Here is a 16,753-nt window from a genome sequence, read left to right on the forward strand (position 1 = left end):
CACCGGTGGCCATGCTTCGAGAATCCATAATGAGAGGAATACATTAAAATGGCCCTCGCAACTGGAATCCCCTATCGAGAGGGGAAGAAAGAGGGAAGGGAAGCCATTGTCCTCGATGATAATCATGGAAAAATAATGTCGTTCCTGGTGCAATTAGTGCTTCATCTTTTGATCGATAACGGCAATTGCGATTGGAAACGGTTAATCGGGAACAGAAAGCCACGTTCCATCCCCCTCTCGACTTATTAGCGTTATTAGAAAATCGATCCACGAGTCGATCGAAGATTTACACGAGCTAATATTTTCGATATGTTCTTTTCTTCAAATTTGGGGAAAAAGAAAACATGTGTTTCCTTTCTCGAAATTGCCACTCATCGCTACTGAAAATAAATGTTGTCATTTTAATTCGAAGATAAGGATACGTGAATTTTATTATCGTACGTGACAAATTTCTCCAAACGATACGAAAGAATTTTAAGCGAGATATCGTCGATGTAGCCATTTTTCCATTCCACACTCGCGAAAGATCAATATTGATCAATCTAGAATGTTAACAGTTATCCCACCGTATGAACGTGACTTTATCATTCGAATGACGATTACGTACACCGATGAATTTGCAGTTGGAGTAAATTCAGGAGGAGCACGGTATCGAGTTCCCTTGGAAATCGGCGAGATTTCGTAACGAACAACAAACAATAACTAGTGGACGGAACGAGGAAGGGAGGAGAGGAGGAGGGGGCCACCCAAGCCGAAAACTGTTTCCACCGGATGCAAATTCTCGACTAAGCGGCGATATTACACCCACCCTTGGTATATACCAATTTGAATGCAGATCAGAGTTGCAGTCCGTTTCCGGCAGGATGGAGTACGAGGTCGGTGTAAAGCATTATTGGATGGTTACAGCACTACGACATAGAAATGAAATGGCGGGGATTTACCTTGTAACTGCTGACCGCGTGCGCGCCATCGTAGATGTAAAGGTGATCGTTGCAGTCCAATTGAAGGTGGTCGAAACGGAGCATGAACCGCTGAAGGATGCTGTGTGTTTGGAAGGTGATGGTGCAGTCGAGGTCCTTCTCGAGCTGCGACTGCAGAACCGCCCCGTCTATCTTCCTGTACAGATCTCGCATGTAATTCTTCTTGCACACGTCGCTTATGTGATCTGTGAACGGGAGAGATTCATTATTAGAATTCGATCCACAATTTCTATTTCCAATGTCTGGAAAATTGAATATTTTAATATTTTCCCCCCCGAAATAAAATTCATCTGCACGCCTTCTATCGATCTTCCTATGGAAGAACCGGATCGATCTTATCACGTATAAAAATAACCCTCGAATCGTTAAAGACGAGCGAAAATATTTCCTCCGAAACGTAAACTTTTCGTATAAATAAATTTGTCGTAAAGGATTCTCACCTTATATATATAGACAGAGATTAACCGGCATTTTCCCTTGTTTCTCTGGAAACTTGTTCTCCGAAAGGGAGGAGGACAGATTACGGATCAGTTGTAAAAGTTTCATCCGATCGATGAAGAAACAATTTGATCGACTTTTAAACTCGCTCGAGCGAGGCAGACATCGGGATCCTAACGCTTGTCCCCGAAGCCGTTGCCAACCTGCCACGAATTATCCAATCGATTGACGACCGATTGATTCGCGTATCGCCAGGATAATAGCCCGAATTCGATTTCGATGCACCTGCGATTAAATACGGTCTACCGAGCCCGATGCGATAAGGGGGATAAAATCAGAGGTAGAAAAGGTAGAACGTCTGCAACAATTGCGTTACACGAGCGAAAAGTGTTGTGAATCGACTGAGGGAACTGTCCTGTTACGGATACGAGTAACAAAAGTTGTGACAGCAGTTACATTTAATCGATAAAGAGAAAAAAGAAAGGAAGTGTATTTGCTCTCGTAATATTGAAGCTCGATTTTCTCCATATAGTTATACTTTGAATCGATCTCGTTTCTTCTTCTTCCAAATCAGTATAACGTGCATGAACGAATATCATTCGACAGATTAGTTGGAAAAACTAGAAAGATCAAAGACGTAAGATCGAGTTGTGACGCAACAAATATAACGTATAATTTATAAATAATAAAGCGAGCATTGCGTCGAAGTATCAGATCGATTCTCAAATTTACTAAAAGAAAGAAAAAAAAAAAAGAACAAGAAAGAAAGAAAGAAGAAGGATTGGATGTTGGAGAGGGTTGTACAAGCCTTAAAAACAAGACTATTCCGTGCAAAGTATCCAAAACTTGCTTCTCCTCTTCGAAACTATTCCCAATTCCTCTACTTCTTTCCCTCAACTTCCAACTTCTCCTCCTCCTCCTCGGCCTATCGCGCCATTTGCCCAAACTTCGTTACAGCTCGAAGCCAACTTACGGAGCAAATGAATCGTAACGCGGCAAAGGGGAGCGAATTAATTCGCGAATTCGATAAAACTCGCTCGCTCTCGCGACAATTTCACGGCTGAAAGTCGTGAGGGGGTGGTCGGTTTCGAGAGGAGGAGAGGAGAGAGAGAGAGAAAAAAAATAAGGAGGAGAGGAAGAAACTCGATTGAAAAGTTTTCGCTCGTGTTGCCTGGGGGTCATCGGAGGCAGAGGCGTGAGATAGTTTTCCGCATGAGATGGTTGCAGCTGGGTGCAACCTCGAATGTGGGCCGCCAACATTCTCCAGGGAGCGAAGATTCTCGATAAAAGTATCGCGTATCTGGCCACGGGTTACGGAAGGATACGCGGTTAACTCTTGGCAGGGATTGGTTGCTTTGAAAGATCTCCAAGGTATTGCAAACGAGAGAGGGATTGGACGATCAAATTTGGATCAATAAAATTTAATGGAAATTAATTTAATACGTTATCGTTCAAAATGTATTTCGAATAAAAATAGATAGATTCGAGTGATTTCGAGAAAGAAAATATTAAATTCTAACGCGGATCAATGGATCTTTAGCCAATTTCGGAGGTTTTATAAATTAGAGTATGAAAAACTAAGGATTGGTATTATTTTTAAGAAAACTAGAGAGATTCTTTACACGTATGAAGGAAACGCGGCTAATTTCTGGCATGGATTATCGGATCCCTGGACAATCTGGAAGGTTTAAATGAGAGGGATTGGAGGGTGAACGATGGAATTAGAGCAACAGATGGTTAAATGTCTCGTAACGATTATTGGAAGTGGAACGGTTGTTTCTTTCGCGACGAGATCGAGCCTTGATTCGATTCGAATGCACGGATTCGTGACAGAGATTGCGGATAAAATTTGTGTGTACACGTGTGTTTGAGATGGTACACGAGAATTAGATGCACAAGTATTTGAACGCATCGGAAGGGTAAATTTGCATTAGCGCGTAAGATGAATGGAGTGCGGTACTGATAGAGAATCGTAAATCGGATGTTTCTTCGAGTGAAAATTAACGATTGACGTGAAACGAGAATTAATAATAAAATTACTTTTCAAGAATTTTTCTTTTCTTGCCAACAAAGTGAATTTATTGATTAGAGAAAAGTTGTTTCTTTCGTATAATTGTTTTAAATAGATTTTTGGATATTTTTGGATATTTTGGAATCGAGAAATTGAAATTTAAACATAGAAATAATGGAATGATGGAAAGATATTTTGTTTTTTGAGTTTTATTCTAAAAAGAAACAAATATTCAATCGATCTCGATTCAAATTAACCGAATGATTCTAATTTAAATAGACGAGACGAAATATTTAGATAACGAAGAAAGAATTCTCTCTACAGAAAAACATTGTTCTAGAAAACGTTCCAAAAATTATTCTTTGTCCTTGCTATTTTTCCAATGCAAACTTCCAAGAAAGATCGTTCCAAAATTATCTTTAACGAACGAATTATGCCGGATTATCGTCAAATACTTATTCGTGGAACGAAAAGATAAAATTATTCTCGTGTAAATAAGAGAATTCGTAATAATTCGTTTCTCGATAATTCGTTTACTTCGATTGTTCCAAGCCGCCCACGGCGGGAACAAATTCGACAAAGATCAATCGATTATCGGTCACGTAGCTTTTAAAACGACCACGTTGAATGGACACGCGTAATGTGTACCACGAATAATTGACGAGAAGGGGGCGGACGATCGAGGCTTAGTTCCCTTAGACGACGCCGGGCTCCGCGCGTAAATTCGCCACCCCTGAAACGTGGACCGACGCTCGTAAATCTTGGGGGCCAAGGGAAAGAGCTCTCCCAGAAAAGTCTACTTCCGCGGCAATGGGCGAACTGGAACGAAACAGAGCGGCATTTCCCGGAGGAGAATCTCGCGCTCCCTTCGACCTCGAAACCGACCGACAAACCCCTCGCCGCGAGACTATCAAATTTCCAGCAGGCGAATAAAGATGACGAAAGTTTCGTCCTAATAAAACCGAAAGATATATATATATATATATATATATATATATATATATGTATATACGTGCTGTCTCGAAATTCTCCAATGACGAATATTTCATGAATTTTTCACTCGCCGTATCGTATGAACTTTCTTCGATCTACTCGCGCGCTTTCTCGAATATATCTTGCCACCTTGGACACGGTAAAAGACTCGAAAAGATAATGCTGGGCCAAGGAGTGATAAATAAGGCGAAACGATATAAGAGGAGGGGGAGAGAGAGAGAGAGAGAAAAGGAGGAAAAATTAAATCGCGCGAAGAAACGGTGCCTCAAAAGGGAACTTTGAGACGAACCAAGTAACTACAAAGAACTTTGGGTTCCACGAAAAGTCGCGTGCAAAACAAACCGAGCGAGGGACGCAAAGACGCAAAGAGAGAGAGGGAGGGACGCGTCCAGGAAGAGGAGAGACAAGGAGAGACAAAGAAAGAGAGAGGCAGCACCCACCCTTTGGCCACGGTTGTGCGCGTTGGCCCTTCGACCCTCCAGCAACCACCAACCACCCCTTCCTAACTCTTCCATCTCTTTCTCCCTCTCTCTCGCGCGCTCTGCCACCCTCGAGCGCTCGCCACCCTCTTCCCTTCGACTGCTCTCTCCCTCTTGGGACGATGTAAGCCCGCTACTCCGTCGATCAATATTACTCTCTCTTGGAGCGCGCCACGGCTCGTCTGAGCGGCAACCGAGCGCTATCCGTATTAAGCCGCGAGAAGCACCTCGGAGAGGAGAGAGAGAGAGAGAGAGAGAGTCGAGAATCACCGACGTTGCTCGCGCCGACGAAATTTTTCCAACCCCGTGTCGGATAGAGATACCCCTTCCCCCCTCCTTCCACGTTTTTATCTGATCCGCACGCGACTCTGCCCGCAACAACTACTGGAAACAATGTTATCGAAGATGCTTCCTTCCTTCCATTCTTCGTCGAGATAGGAGGAGAGTTTGGAAAGTCTGTTGTTTCCGTTCGATGCGCGTTTCCATTCGCATGGGATGCTCGAAGAAATGGTGGAGCGTAAAGAGGGCGTGATAGTTGTGAGGATTAGGGGGGAGGAGTTGGGGATTAAAAGATGCGGTTAAAGAGTGAAATGGAAAATGAATCGTTGAATTGAGAAATCATCGTCGTTTCGAAGATGATAAATTGAAGGAGTGAGAGTTACGAATAAAATGGAAGATATTCGAATCGTGGATCAATAGCAGTATAAAGGGTTCCGTGGAAATGTATTATTTCGAGGAATAAAAAAACGATCCAGAAGTTGTGCGGCCAGGGAGGCCCCGTCCCGTTTGCGCCTTTTATAAATAATTTTCAACCTGCATACATTCGCATTATAATTCTAGACTATTAATGCATCTACGGGTATCCGAAATGTAGGACAAACGGCTTTCTCGAGATATTTCCAATATTGCTTTCGCGCTCATTAAGCCCGTTGAATATTTTATAAAGGAATATAGTAGCGAGGAAGCGGAAATACGGTTTGTAAATTTGATAGATTCCAATGAAACGATCCCGCGTGCAATCGTTTTATTATTTTAAACAAATCTGACCCGAATATTTTAATTTACAAATGCAAATTATTCGACGACTTTAGAAATTGGATCAATTATGCGAAGTAAACATTAAATTATATTTCGATTGTATTATTATAAATTTTGCGATTTTGAATTTGTCATTTTAAATTACAAGAATCAGAATCGGGAGAAAATTATTGGAGTGACGCCAATTTAAAATTCTCCAATATCTCTCATCCGTTCAATATCTATTTTATACTCTTTTTATCTTCAGAAACTATCAACAAATAAAAGTTAGTTTTCCCATCTTAATTTAATAATTAGACTTGCAAAACTGTTTCGATATCAAAATCATATCAAATACGTATATTAATTTTAGATACTTGAGATATATCAACAAAAATTAAGAAATAAACCAATCGTTTGCAAACATTCAAAAGAAAATTTACCTACGTCCTTTAATCCATTCAAAGAAATATACATATAAATTCGATTCTCTTCTTTATCAAAATAAATATATATCTAACGTTAAACTTTTCGCTTGGATTTTTAAGCAAACTTAACTTAGGATCTAATAAAAACAGCAAAAAAATATACATAATACATATATAATGAAATTCATCGAGTTGCAACCACTTTCTCGAATATACATATACATATATATATAATAAAATATACATATACATACATATATATATATATATATACATATAAATTCGATTCTTAATCTTTATCAAAATAAATATGTATCTACGTTAAACTTTTCGCTTGGATTTTTAAGCAAACTTAACTTAGGATCTAATAAAAACAGCAAAAAAATATACATAATACATATATAATGAAATTCATCGAGTTGCAGCCACTTTCTCGAATATACATATACATATATATATAATAAAATATACATATACATACATATATATATAAATATACATATAAATTCGATTCTGAATCTTTATCAAAATAAATACACATCTACGTTAAACTTTTCGCTTGGATTTTTAAGCAAGCTTAACTTAGGATCTAATAAAAACAGCAAAAAAATATACATAATACGTAATATAATGAAATTCATCGAGTTGCAGCCACTTTCTCGAATACAACAGAGCGCGAGTTTGGCGCGAAATAGCGACAAAACTGCTCGTAGCTCGCAGCATCGAGCCGCCTAATCACGCATGCAAATGCGGGTGCAAATATCTCTCGCCGAGGCCTCCGTGTTCGTCGCGTAAATCTTGCTGAATAGATCCCGGCTGCGATTGGCTGGAAATGCAAACCTTCTCTCTCCACCCTTGCGCACGCATGGTCGAAACGCTTTGTCGACGATGAAATACCGTAATCTCGGGCGCGACGAAAATTTGCCTCGGACACAACGGATCGTCAGCCGTTAATCTATCTCGGGACGACTGTTTCCGCGGGTTTAAACCCGCCTTCGCTCCGATTATTAAGCGACACGATAACCGGCGACCGCGGTGGCCAGGTATCCGTGGATTTAATCGCGGCTGAAGATGGAAAGAAGATCGCTTAGACAGGCTTTGTCCTCCTCCCTCCCTCCAACCGGCATAATGGCGAGGAGATTTTCCGCTTCGAGCATGGAAATCTGTCCCCGACGACGAGTGGGGAAACGCGGTTTTGTTCCTCTTTTGTCCGTGGCGCGATTCCGTTCCGCGATTTATGAAACGAATTCGTCGACCGCTTTTAAACGGGCGAAAAAATAGTCAAATGGTTAAAGCGCATCCTCGATGAATGTAAATCTGTGGGATCAAGTTTGTGGGGCAATTGAAAGTTCGATTATTAATCAGTTTTATCGAGTGCCAAAGTGCAAGGTTCAACTCGATATTCTTGGATATTTAGAAATATTCTTATTTTGATTGAAGTGAGCGAATTTTTATGCTAACGAATAGCATTATCTTATGATAGTTTGTATTTTCACATCGATTTTCATTTGTAACATTGTGCCAGATTCAAGTTTATACACCATATTTCTACGTATATATTTTTCCATATGTATATTTTTAACGGAAAAAATATATAATCTATTTTGGTGATAACGCAGAATCGTTACCGCGGTATTGTAGCAGAAACAATTATCGCTATGAAGCATTAATCTGCGTTCTTGCAAAATGGAAATATGCTTGTTAGCTTTCGTACAAAGCCTATTGTGTAATTCGGTACATCTGGTTATTCAAATGTATTATTTGTACAAAAATATCGATCATTATTCGTGATACAAAAAGAAGCGAAAAAATATATAATGTATCGTAGAAAGACGGAAGAATAATAGGAAAAAGTTTCTACTCTGGAACAAACGGACGTAAATTCTCTCGTGTTTTTATTGTTTTGAACTTGTTAAATTCAGGACAACAAGTTTAGGATAGCTGAAAGTTATGTCGCGTGAACAGTGTGACCTGTTTCATACTAGACAAAACTTTTGGAACGTGCGCTTGTATTTACTCGAAACAAAAACTTTGCCAAAGGACGCAAGAATGATCTAATTTGTTCCGTATTTACGGATCACTTTCGTCGTAACGGAACGACTTCGTGGAATGAAATTTGGACGAACGTTGAAAAACGAAATAGAAACGTTTTTCTCTCTCTGAGATATCGCGTTTAGAAGAGAATCGTAATTTATATATCTAATTTGCTCGAAAATTCAACGGCCATTATAATTATCAATTGTTTCGAAATATTTTCATCGATATTGTTATCTTGCATCATATCACGCTTTCGTTCCTTTTTCCCCTACGATTTTATTATTATTAGCAATTATATTTATCATATTTTATCGTTTCAAAATTATTCGCAAATAAATTCGAAGAAACTAGTAAGTTAACGATATATTCGATATACGCAATTCTTGTTTGAGATATATCTATAATTAATCGAATAATTTCGATAGAATCCAGTCGATTAAATTTTACACATATCTTAAAAAATTTTCCAGCAAAAGTCTATTTATAAACGTCGCACGAAAAAAATCTACCAACATATACCTGATACGCCATTCATCATAATTTTTCTCCAATTTTAATTCTTCCCTTACCCAACAAACCACACCTCGACGTCCAATCCCTTCGATACATCCCTTACAACAACACCTTCGCAACCCTGACAACCCCTGTCTCTCTCTCGCAACCACTTGTCGACCAAACGTCCGTCTAGAAACTCCCCTCCTTTCCTCGTACACCCATATATATATATATATATATATATACCTTCGTAGCCTATATATACACCTCAAACGCTATATGCGAAAATAACGCATCGAATTACTCACAATTATCGTTCTTCGCATGGCCCTGGTAGAATGTCAGCGCCAACAGCAGGAAGGCGCACCAGCCTCCCGCGAACCACATTCCTCCTCCTATGTCTCACACGCGGCACATAGGTACGAACGAACGTGTATCGAGAGTCATGGATCCCAACCGCGACGACATAGCGCCATGGAACGACGCTGGAAAAAGAATATATCTCGCTGGAAACGAGAAACGAGTATCACGACTATGAGAAACGGACGAACGCGAGAGATCGAGGCAGGAGAGGGGGCAGCCTCGTGCGATGAGACGAGACGAGACGAGCGCGAGCGAACCGCACCCCGCGCCGTATTACGCGCGACTGACCGCCACTGGTCGCGATTTTACGCGCGAACCGACCGAGTGGCGCGCATGCGCGCCGCCGCCACTAGTAGGGTGTGGATGGACGGGGTTGAAAGGATCGTACTCGACGTACTACGCCGACACCCACTCTCATTGTTGAGCCGAGTTAATGAGCGAAAAGATACAGGCTGGTTTTACGAGCGTATCGCGATACAGGGTGTGTCCGTGAGGCAGCGCGCGCCACGCACTGTACACTGTGCGCGTATATATTACGAATACCAGCCGGGGATATATACGGAGTATCTGCTCGGTTAAATGGAATCGTCGCGCTGTTCCTCTTGATTGTCTTGCCCTTTTACCGGCTCGATATGCTCCAAGCCTTTTCTTTTCTTTTCTTTTTTTTTTTTTTTGCCAATCTCTTTTCCTATGCGAATATCGACGATTTCGACAGCGTGGAATTTTAAAGGATCGAAGTTGAGAATAAAATTATTTCTTGGTTAATTGATTTTTCAAGTCACTACTTTTTATCGGGTCCGTGTTATGTTAATGAATCGATGATTTTTATTATTGTTTTCGAATATTTTTGAGAGAGACGAATCGAAACGGGTAAAATATTTTCGATCGATTATTTTATTCGTCGCGTGGGATAGAAATTTATTTTTTCGAATTGTCATCAACAATCTTGTCAGAAATTTCATGGATGGAAGGGAAAATCGATTTAATAAAAATGCGCGAAAATTAAGGAACGTCCTTTGCTAAAATTCCGATCGTTTTTTTGTCTCTCTCTCTTTCATCGATAACCAAATACGGAAATGAATAAAAAGAATTGATAGAAAAATATATAACATTCGGATATGACAAAGTGTATATAAAACGAAAGTTCAAATATTTCTTTTTCCATACAAATTTATCATTTTTTTTTTATTATAATTTTCAACAATACTTCATATACATTTCGCCCCGTATACGAAGAAAATGGGACAATATCGTTGAAAAATAACCAACTAAAAAAAAGAGTAATTACGATGATCGCGGAGAGAGAGAGAAAAATTAATGCCCGATTTACAAACAATTACGAAACGTTCTATTGATGAGAGAATAGACTGCGAAATAAAACGCGATGTGTGTATAATTGTACAATAGAGATTTACATTAGAAATAAAACGAATCCCTGCCTATTGTATTACGTTGAAATAATTCTCGAGAGCATAGGTTACGATTTACGCGAACCAAATTCCTGACACGTTGGACGTTGAAACGTCGAGAACACGTGGCAAGCGAATTTCCAGCCAGAATTATTTTCACTCGAAAACTCTCTACACGCGATCAATTTTTCAAATATCTAAATTTTATTCTCGAAAAAAACGATATTCCCGACAATTATGGAATATGTAACAACGACGTCCGACGATTAAACGAGAAATTCCAACTGCATTGTTTCCAAAGGTGACAACGTCGCTCGTAATTCTAATTTCTAAACCACTGGTATCGCGAGCAAGGAAACGCAACATGGGACGAGTTACGCTCGTTGCGCCGTATTAAACGTTGTTAAACGTAAACGGTCGGCCAGCTGGCATTCAGTGGAGAAATTAAGTGGGGACACGGTCGGCCAATTTGCGAGACAATTGTTAGCCACGATGGGCGCAGCTTTTCACCTTCGAATTTCGCGGACGGTAAAAATCTCCACGGTAAAAGCTCCAACAGCCTCGTTTACAATGGGCGAAGGTCGAGGCGGAAGGGAGGGGAGGAGGGAGGAAAAAAGGCCAACGTGGACAAAGTTGTCCGAGTGAAAACTTTCGCGTCCAAAAAACGTGTCCCCAGGATTTTTTAAATTCCTCTCGATGGATCCGACGAGATGGTTGACGAAGAGGAGGACGCGCGCAACCTGGACGACGAATGGAATTGCAAATTTTTTCTCGCTGCTTACTGAACAGCACGAAGAACTGGCTCGAAGAACGTTGCGCGGATTTGTCGAGGGTAGTTTTGCTAACGTTCTTCCTTCTAACGCTGTTTTCAAGCGTTACTACATATTCCGTTGGAAATATTTGCCGCGAGCAATTCATGGAGTTCGTCAGATACAAGACTGAAAAATAGTTCGTTATTTAATCAAAAATAAATATCATTCTATATCGTTAAGGAGCATTTGCACAATTATTTACGAGATTCTTTATGGACAATTTTAATGTTATATATATATTTTTTTTAATAAATTAGAGGATAAGAAGAAGATAAGAAAGAAACGGATCTTAGATCGTAATAGGATTTTTCCTTACAAAAATATTACTTTTTATCGCGTTATTTAACGAAAGCATTTGCAAATTTTTAACGATTATTCGTTGAAGAAAAAGTTATAAAAAAAGAGTTTCCTCGAAAATATATCCCGTATGAATGACGGTTCTTGATCTTAAAAAAAGATTGGAGAGGAAGCGCGCATCGATTCGGGTTGGCGAAAATATAAGGTCGAATATGAAATGGATAGGAGTCTTTTTCCGGCCGTTCGACTCTGATGAATCGAAACGGTCAGATGAATGAAAATGCACGTTGGCCGCGTATTCCGCGGAACTCGAAAGGAGGAGAAGAGTGGACGAGTGGACTCGAAAATAACGTGGTGCACGTTGTATCGGCCCACGTTGTTATATCCTCAGGAGATGATATTTAAATTTCCCCTTTCGAACCGCCAAGGCGCTCTATTAACCCGTTCAATTTATATCGTGGCCCCGTTGACAAATGAATTTAAATAAAATTCATGAATACAACGGCATAAATTTCCCTAAAAATAACCACTGGTTACCTCTCGCTGTTGATATTACGGTTTTCGATTCGAATCAATCGAAACTGAGATGTCTGGTGGAAATTAATTTGATCAGCTGTTAATCGTGAATCGTTTCGATGCAATTAAATATTGTTAAATATTGAAAGAAAAAAAAGGAACGTACGTTGAATATTTATCGATAAATTCTTATCGAAATTTCACGTTGAGAGAGAGAGAGATGGAGATTAAATTTCAATCAACGCGATTGAAGGTTTTTAATTGTAGCATGGCGCCGGTGAAACGGCTCGTTCTTCGTCGGACCTACTCTTGCAAGGAAGTACTAGCAAAGTCTGCTATTAGTCGCACGATGCCACGTTTGCGTGACGCGATGTTACACATGTGTTACAACTTTATAGCTTTAATTTCAGGAACAACCAATGTGCGGGCTCCAGATTTGCCATAATTATATTCCTTTTCCGTTCTCGAATAAGCTGTTTCGCTGTAAACGCAGAATTTCAAAACCCTTTCTTATGCCGGTATAAAAATTGTCGCTGCTTTAAAAGCACGGAGCCATTTCTTCTTCGACGAACCAAGAAAAGAAAAAAAAAAGATTATACAATTCTGAATAAACAATATATTTTCCTATTTCTCCGTCGTATATTTGAATCTGGAATGGTAATAATTAGTTTTCACAACTTTCTTTTCTCCACTTTCTTTTTTTCCTTTTCTCCTTTCTTCCTCATTCTTTGGATGCTCACTTTTATGAATCCGTTAAGCAGACTGTTTCCTTGATCGCCAAATAATCTCCTCATATTTTATCAGTTCCACAACTTCACTTGGGCGAGGAAAAGTATTAGGACCATAACTTCTTTCTCTCAGATACTTAAGCGAGAGTAATATCTTCGCTTTACCAAAACGTGATCTTCGCGTTTTCGAGTAACTTACTCGATTCCCTATTATATCTCTTAGTGCTTGGCCGCATACCTGTTACAATTTTATCGACAAACAAAATGTCGAATCGTGACAAAGGTTCGAAAGAAATTTTATATAGGTCGATGGTAAATGTATAATTCTTCCTGACAACACGCTACGAAAATCGATTCGAACGTTCTTAAATATAAATGTATTCTCTTCAATAAAGATTCTTCTGGATTCAAATATATTCTTTGTATTTTATTCATAAACGTATTCTCCCAAAGAAAATCGAATAGACGTTCGCTGCTGATTGATGCATATTCGATTACTCCACTCTCTCTCGTTTCCCTTTGTACGCCATTGATTGGAGAATTATTTTTTCTTTTTTTTTTTTTTTTTACAACATTTCACATCACATTTATAACTATCTCGCACGTAGACCAATTATCGACTAATCAAACGAGAAACAAAAAAAAATATGTATATATATATATATTCCATCGATATATAAATCCGATAGAAATTCAATATAAAACTTGTATAAATTCAAATCAGAAAAGTTATTCAAACCGAACGAGTCACACGCTTCGATATATCGAATAAAATCGGTGAAAGGACAAAAGGAAGAAGCGGAGAACGAAAGTAATCGAAATTTCTAGATCTTTCGTTAAAAAAAAGAAGAGAAAAAATTGGTTTTTCCGAAGAAATTATCGATATTTATAAATTTTCCTCTCGAATTCTATGAACGATGGGACGCAGCTGTCGTGTTAAAATCACCGTCACGATACATCGATTATCGCGCCTCATCCACTTTTCGTTCCCTTTTTCTCGACGCCGAAGGGTATCGTGGGAAGAAACTTTACACGGCGCGGAAACTCGTCGAGGATGGAAGAGAGAGTTGCGGTGTGCGATCGGACGGCCCCCCGCCACGTGTGCGCCAATTCGACGTGTTAATTTACCAACTTGTTTCGCTTCGCGAAGAATCATCTCTCGTGCCCGGGATATCGATTCCTCCCCAACTTCCACTCATCACCGACTCATCGGTATTTCATACGCGCTCAGCGTTCGAACCGTGACCGGATCCCATTGCCCCGTCATTTATTTCGCTCCTCATGTTTGTATCAGAAATATTTTAATCCAAGCAAAGACGAAGGATAATAGCTTCGATTATCTTACTTTTTTATTATTTTTATTACACAACGATCGATCGAAATTTTTAGTTTGATCAATTAATGTGTTAAATATTACGATTTATTCGCTTGTGATAATTATGTGTTTATGCTAGATTTGAAAATATTTGAATATTTTATATGAAGGATAATAGTTTGAATTATTTTATTTCATTGCTTTTATTTTGGGTAACGATCGATCGAAATTTTTAATTATATGATTAATTATATTAAATATTACAAATTATTCGTTTCTAATAAATACACTCTTTATGAGAGATTTGGAAATATTTTATTTGAACGAAAGATGAAGGATAGTTTGAATTATTTTATTTCATTGCTTTTATTTTGAATAGCGATCGATCGAAATTTTTAATTATATGATTAATTATATTAAATATTACAAATTATTCGCTTCTAATAAATACATGTTTATGAAAGATTTGGAAATATTTTATTTGAACGAAGAATGAAGTTTGAATTATTTTATTTTATTATTTTTATTACATAACGATCGATCGAAATTTTTAATTTGATTAATTAATATGTTAAATATTACGATTTATTCGCTTGTGATAAATATGTGTTTATGGTAAATTTGGAAATATTTTATTTGAACGAAAGATGAAGGATAGTTTGAATTTATTTTATTTCATTGCTTTTATTTTGGATAGCGATCGATCGAAATTTTTAATTATATGATTAATTATATTAAATATTACAAATTATTCGCTTCTAATAAATACATGTTTATGAGAGATTTGGAAATATTTTATTTGAAAGAATGAAGTTTGAATTATTTTATTTTATTACTTTTGTTTTGGATAGCGACCGATCGAAATTTTTAATTTGATTAATTAATATGTTAAATATTACGATTTATTCGCTTGTGATAAATATGTGTTTATGCTAGATTTGAAAATATTCGAACGAAAGATAAAGAATAGTTTGAATTATTTTATTTTATTTTAGGTAATGATCGATTGAAATTTTTAATTTGATTAATTATATTAAATATTACAAATAATTCGCTTGTAATAAATACATGTTTAAGATAGATTTGGAAATATTTTATTTGAACGAAGAATGAAGTTTGAATTATTTTATTTTATTACTTTTACTTTGGATAGCGATCGATTAAAATTTTTAATTCGATCATTGTGTATTGATTAAGAGAATTAATCACGAAATAACATATAAATTATTTTATTATTTTGGACTATCAATCGGATTAAAAATTTTAATTCGATCGATTGACCAATGTCTACGATTAACAGAATTAATCGTTAATGGTTTCAAAATTAATTCGATCGACGACTAATTTTAACGGGGTTAAATTAAACCACGCTATACACAAGTTTAAACACGGAGTTAGTCGCAATTACTATAATGAAACGTTCGATTACGAACATCGATTTTCATTTCCTCCTTTCGAACTCCAATTCGCAAAACCGCAAAGAGTGTGAGATGTACAATTCAAATTCAAATTCTCCCGCCAACTCTAGAAATGAATTTTTATCAAACTCGATCTCAGTCTGTTTTTCCAGGAGGATTATTAAAATGCATGCTCGAAACGTGGCAGATCATCACGAACGAAATTCCATCCCGGCCATGCGCCATGCATACAGATAATCAAACAATGCGGCATCGATACGACAAATTATAATTTTCCCTAAGTTTCTTATCTGCGAACGAAAAAAAAAAGAATAAAAAAAAAAAGAAAGAAAGAAAGAAAAACGTGGTATCTGGAAGGAGATCGTTGCGCAAAATTGTGACCGAAGCGTAAGCTTCGAAGGGAAATTTGAATTTAAATTTAAATGCGAGCAAGAAAGAAGCAAGTTTATTAAAAAAACGAAGACAAACCCCTGCCGGCTAGTTATCTTTTCCGCTCCACGCTTATTTTACGAACATTAAAGGGGAAATAATTTACGATGCAACAATAACAGCAAGTATTTCTTTCCTATTACATCAATGTAATCGGATAGTGTTTGTATTATGTGTATTATTTCTTCTCCTCGATTAAATTCTCGATTATGCTATTTTCTACTAAAGCTTTACGGTTTAAAATGAAATTAAAAAAATATTCATCCTCTTGATTTATTCATATTCTTTGCAATCCTTTTTTTCCTCTTCTTTTATTTAAATATACATATCTCTTTAAAACTCCCGCAACGGTATATAAATATCTCAAGAGCAAAGTAAAAAAAAAAAAAATTGAAGAAGCAAAAATTTGATGAACGGATTATTCGTCTACTCTCATCATCTTTTTATATAATTATACATTCAAATTGAATATCTATCCCTAAATTTAAATCTTTCCAAAAATCTAGTTGATGACTTTTTCTAATAAAAATTGTCCGAGTTACAGGCATCCAAAAGAAGAATGCAATAATACAATTCGCGTCCAAACTT

General features: G+C 37.7%; 1 protein-coding gene across 1 annotated transcript in view; it reads right to left on the bottom strand.

The window, feature by feature from the left end:
• LOC102655243 overlaps positions 1-16,753 on the bottom strand; it is a 186,229-nt gene that overhangs the window by 80,231 nt on the left and 89,245 nt on the right. The window contains exon 2 of the mRNA XM_016916682.2: positions 942-1,165. Coding sequence (XP_016772171.1) covers positions 942-1,165 — 224 coding nt within the window. The remainder of the gene's footprint in view (positions 1-941; positions 1,166-16,753) is intronic.

This window comes from Apis mellifera, linkage group LG1 (genome assembly GCF_003254395.2).
Source record: "Apis mellifera strain DH4 linkage group LG1, Amel_HAv3.1, whole genome shotgun sequence".
Taxonomy (NCBI): domain Eukaryota; kingdom Metazoa; phylum Arthropoda; class Insecta; order Hymenoptera; family Apidae; genus Apis; species Apis mellifera.